This window comes from Mytilus edulis, chromosome 14 (assembly GCF_963676685.1).
Source record: "Mytilus edulis chromosome 14, xbMytEdul2.2, whole genome shotgun sequence".
NCBI lineage: Eukaryota > Metazoa > Mollusca > Bivalvia > Mytilida > Mytilidae > Mytilus > Mytilus edulis.
Genome location: NC_092357.1, coordinates 8,084,791 through 8,090,613, shown reverse-complemented (window position 1 = coordinate 8,090,613; position 5,823 = coordinate 8,084,791). Strand labels below are relative to the sequence as shown.

General features: G+C 33.3%; 1 protein-coding gene across 2 annotated transcripts; it reads left to right on the top strand.

Moving 5' to 3' along the window:
- The first annotated feature begins 241 nt into the window (after positions 1-241).
- LOC139503091 (uncharacterized) lies at positions 242-4,782 on the top strand. 2 transcript variants are annotated; one of them, XM_071292769.1, is made up of 2 exons: positions 242-1,778; positions 3,499-4,782. In XM_071292769.1, exon 1 carries the CDS (start codon positions 804-806, stop codon positions 1,647-1,649), a length of 846 nt encoding a protein of 281 aa, XP_071148870.1. In that variant the 5' UTR covers positions 242-803; the 3' UTR covers positions 1,650-1,778; positions 3,499-4,782. The 2 variants fall into 2 exon arrangements, with proteins under 2 accessions (XP_071148870.1, XP_071148869.1); XM_071292768.1 differs by having other exon boundaries at positions 760-3,006; positions 3,057-4,782.
- Positions 4,783-5,823: the final 1,041 nt, after the last annotated feature.

The following is a 5,823-nucleotide window of genomic DNA, read 5'->3' as shown; positions in this document are numbered from 1 at the left end:
ATTATTATTTATTTCCTCTTAAACTTAACAAAATAAAAGAACGATAATGGTACTTAAACCTGACTATCTTAACCTCTCACTTGCACGACAGCTGCATTTTATTGTTATATTGTTAATCAACCAAAATGGAAATAAATAGTTAACGTGACAGTTATTTAGATCATATTTCTGCATTTTAACTTTTACAAAATCAATGCTGCTGAAGTATCCCATGATATGACGTATTAGGTCAGGTGATGTCAGTGCGTATTTAGGTCAATGAAAGAGACGGATTGTTTTGTAAGTGAAAATGATAAAAAGTGTGTTTTTCTATTGTTGAAGAGTTTATGAATAAATATAACTTGTTGAAGAACTATTTTTGAATATAAACATCAAACGTTGACATTGCATTTATTGCTAAAATTAGATAATAACACTTTATTAAACTCTCAGAGTTTTCCAGCTTCTGTTCGACCCGAGTGGTCAACATAGCGTCCAATTGTTTGGACAGTGACAATAATGGGTTTGCTCAGCACGGCTCAGCCGGTATAACCCGTAAACCTAGTTCATCTGAGATCAGCTCGTCTAAAGAACATATAGTTATGATTGAAACTGACACTGGGAACTTTTTAGTGCAAGGAATGATTGAAAACGTTCTCGTTGACGAAGAGGGCGGAGTTTATAATGATGGACAAATGATTCAACATACCGCAAGTGCCGAGAGCGTGAAATCTCGCACCTCGCGAGACGTAACCATAGAGAACACTCCTCGTACATCACGAGATGAAAACAATGATACTTCCGGTTAACCGGATCTCTATCAAATGATGATACAGACACAAATTATGATGCAAGAAACAATGAAAAATAGAGAAGTAGTTGATAATACTGATCATAGTGAATCAGGAGATGAATTCGAACATGAAGATGTTGGCATGGCGTTAGGCAAATTATGTGAAGATGCAGACAAAGTGCAGCCAGATGCATGTACTACGGACATGCCAGTAGATGATGGGGATGATTTCATGCAATCTCTCGGAGATTTCTTGTCATCGGAAGACAAACTAGGTCCGAAGGTTTCAAATTCCTTGGCATGTATTGTCAACACTGAGGACAAAATTAAATTAATGCTTAAAAAGTATTTGAGGCCAGAAAACTGTGAGGCATTGGCACCTGTACATGTCAATTTGCCAATATGGAAAACTTTAAATAGACAGACAAAAAATGTAGATATTATGATACAGAAAAATCAGGGCATCTTATGCAAAGGAATGGTCCCACAACTAACTTTGATGGACAAGCTTCTTAACATGAGCAAGGCAAACAAAGGAATTGAGCCAAGTAAAGTTGGAGAGGTACTAAGTCTTGTGAAAGATTCATTTGTATTTACTCAGATGGCATATTCAGACTTAAATGTCAAAAGAAGACAATTGATTAAAACAAATTTGAGGCCGTGTTATCGATCACTTTGCCCAGACAATGCACCAATATCTGATAAACTATTCGGTGATATTCTTGTTGACAAAGTCAAAGAAGTAGATATAGCTAACAGAATGGGTAGGAAACTAGGGAAGGTGAAGTCCTTCCTACCAACAACCTCAACAGATAATAGGGATCATAGAATAAACACTGCTACCAGAGAATCGGTTCAGATTCAAATCACAGAATAATAGTTTCAGACCATCTTTCTCTCATGCTAATGATCATTTTTTAGGGAAAAGACCAGTCATGAGGAACAACTTCAAGAGGAAAGACAGGCACTAAATCCTGTTGACATGGAATGTGAATCTTTTGAACATGTAAGTTCACAAACTGATTTAAAGTTACATGTATTTGCATTTATGAACACGCCTGACAATTTTATTGCAGGAAAAATACGTAATTTTTTGGCGTGCTGGAAATTGCTTACACAAGATAATTGGATTCTTAGTTTGGTAAAAGGTTACAAAATTGAATTTGACACTGTACCGCAACAAACCAAATTACCTGGAACCATTAAATTTAATGAATCAGAACAGTCTATATTTAATGGAGAAATTGAAAAATTTGTAGTAAAAAATGTTGTTCAAAAAGTCGATATGCAGGATATTAACAAACAAGAATTTGTTTCGAACATATTTATCAGATCGAAGAAAGATGGTTCTCATAGGTTAATATTAAACTTCAGACAATTAAACGAACAAGTTGAATGTCACCATTTTAAAATGGAAACACTTAAAACTGCATTACAATTAGTTAAACCAAATGTCTGGTTTGCATCTGCAGATTTAAAGGATGCATATTTTTCTGTTAATGTTGTACATTGTGATAGGCAATTTTTAAGATTTTATTGGAATGGGACAAAATATCAATTTACTTGTCTCCCAAACGGATTAGCAAGTGCACCGAGAATATTTACTAAGCTTTTAAAACCAATATTTTCTACACTTCGCAAAAATGGATATTTAAATGTGGCATACATTGATGAAAGTCTTCTTATTAGTGACACTTATCAGCATTGTTGGGATAACATTAAAGACACATGTAATCTCCTCGACCAACTATTCACCCTATTCACCCTATTAAATCAGTGCTACATCCATGTCAAGAAGTAACTTTTTGGGGTTTTGTTATTAATTCTATAACAATGACAGTAAAATTAACGACTGAAAAGGCAAAGACTATTGTAGTCATGTGCAAAGTGTTTGTTAAAAAATGGGAAACAACAATTAGAGAGTTTTCTCAGCTAGTTGGAAAATTGGTAGCTTCTGAACCAGCAGTCCAGTATGCAAACTTCTATGTCAAACCTCTCGAACAAAAGAAAGATAAAGCATTAAAGATTAATAGAGGAAATTACGATGCGATAATGTATTTGGATTGTGAAATACACAAACATTTAATTTGGTGGATAAATAATATTGAAAAGTCTAGCAAACCTATTCTAACATTAGAACCTAGTATGATTCTTCAATCTGATAGCTCAAAAACAGGATGGGGAGGATTGATTAAACATCCGAAATTAGCTATGGCCAAAACAGGGGGACATTGGTCTCACCATGAACAATATAAGCATATAAATGTATTAGAGCTTCTTGCAGCCTTTTTAACTCTTAAAAGTTTCTGTGCTACAAAAAACAATATTCATATAAAAATATATTTGGATAATACAGTAGCGGTTCAGTATATTAACAATATGGGAGGAGGGAAGGAGGAGTTGAATGAGTTAACTAGAGAAATTTGGAATTGGTGTGTTGATAGAAGCATTTGTTTAAGTGCATGTCATTTGCCGGGAAAAACTAACGTATAGGCAGATAAACTTTCAAGACATTTAAGTGATGATATGGAGTGGAAGTTAAATGACAACATTTTCATGAAAATTCAAAAACTATTTGATCCAATTAATATAGACCTCTTTGCGTCACGACTTAATTGTCAATTGAACAAGTATGTTTCATATATTCCGGATCCAGATGGGTGTGCAATTAATGTATTTTCTTTTTCTTGGAATATGTATAATGGCTATGCTTTTCCTCCTTTCAGTATAATTGGGAGAGTACTCCAGAAAATGGAAGAAGACAAGGCAACATTGATATTGATAGCACCAATGTTCACGACATAACCATGGGTTGCAAAACTACTTCATCTGATAGCTGGACAATCTTACATACTACCAAAGAAAAATCTTTTGATTCATCCATCAGATCCTTCAAGGCAGCATCCGTTAAAGAAAATGCAGTTAGCAGTATTTCCTTTATCAGGACAAGACTTAACAGTTTTGGCTTACCAACGGACACTACAAACATTTTATATGACTCATGGAGAAATTCCACGAAAAAGCAATATGGGAGTTATCTCAACAAATGGGTGCAATTTTGTGTTAAAAGACAAATTAATTCATTTAAAGCATCTAATTCTATAGTTTTACAATTTCTGACAGAACTGTTTCAAAAAGGTCTTGGATATAGTGCTATTAATACAGCTTGATTAGCTTTATCATCAGTGTTGGATTGTGGGAAAGTCAATCCTATTGGTAATGATCCTTTAATTTCTCGTTTTATGAAAGGTGTATATAATAAAAGACCAACTTTACCAAGATATGAAGCGACATGGGACGTTGATGTGATGTTGAAGTTTTTATGTACTCTATCACCTGTAAATATGTTGACTTTGAAAAAACTTACGTTAAAATTATCTATGATACTAAGTTTATTAACAGCTCAGAGAACTCAAACTTTACATTTGATTGATATCAACGATTGTACTGTTAATAATGATGAATTAATTATAAAAGTGACAAAATTGCTCAAAACTTCAAAACCAGGAAGTCATTTGGCAGACATACATTTACCAGCATATAATAAAGACAAATCTTTATGTGTTGTGGACACATTTAATGAATACATTAAAAGAACTCAATCATTAAGAGGACAATATACCAAATTATTTATTATGACTATGAAACCACATTAACCTGTGTCAAAAAGCACTATTAGCAGATGGATTAAATTAACAATGAAACTGGCAGGATTAGATATTAACTTGTTTAAGCCGCATAGTGTTAGATCAGCTGCAACTTCATCTGCTAAAAAAGCAGGGATTTCTTTAGACGTTATAATGAAATCAGCTGGTTGGAAAAAAGAATCAACTTTTAGAAAGTTTTATGACAAACCTATAGTAGACAATAACAAAAATAAGGGTTTGAGTAAACCACTTCTTGATAACTATCTTTGTCATGATCATTAGATTTATCTATTACTTTACTATGTGATTGCATGTTGTAAATGCGTTTCTTTTAATAGTTATTAGATAAATAGTTAACATATATGATTTCTGTTCAATTTAGAATCATCAAACAAAATTGAGTTGTGTGGTATATAGTCTTTGATATAGGTAATTGTTCTCTTGGACTTTCAGATATATTCATCGAAACGTAATCTTTGTTTGTGCACCGAGCTTTCGTGATTAATTGGTTGTGTTGCCAATTCATGTGTTGCTCTAAAATCTCATGGGATAATTCAGCAGCATTGATTTTGTAAAATTGGAAAATTAAATGAGTGTTGGAACAATACGAAATTGATTATAATTTCACAAAATCAATTCTGCTGCTGAGGTATCACAAGCCCATCCAAGACCCACCCAGAGTACTTATCTTAACACATTCATCGGCATCTTTCAAACCTGACATCACCTGACCTAATACGTCATCTCATGTGATACCTCAGTAGCAGAATTGATTTTGTAAAATTATAATCATAATTCGTATTGTTCCAACACTCATTTAATTTTCAATTGTAAAACAAATTATTCGATATACTTCATAGTGAGTAATGTTTGACAATATCGTTTTCTTCAATTATATAATAACTGACAACTTTAAACAATGCAGAAGTAATGTGTTATCTTCGTAAAGGTATTACAAGAAAATATGGTATTGAAATGATATATTAAAGTTATGATAGTAGTGTTTAAAAGAAACAAAACTTGCATACACCATATTATAAAGCTTCTGATTTTTCAAATCTTTATGAACAAATTTAGGGGTCTTAGATAATAAATGGTTCCCCTGTATCACTATCCTGTCAAAGAGTCTTGCACGTGACAGGTTCGTACGCCTCCAAAACTTACTATAAGCAAACAATATAGGACAGCACACGAAAACAGCACAACAGAGCCACGAACTGTCTTTCATATGGCTCGTTCAACGCAACAAAAGACGTGACAGGCAAATTTCTAATATTAATTGATACTGTTCAAGATCAGGTTTTTAACTATGTCAATGATCCACAATTGTGGTTCATAGTCCTACACATGTTTAAATAATTAATAAGCGCGTACTAAATGACAATAACAGCGAGTATTTCAAGA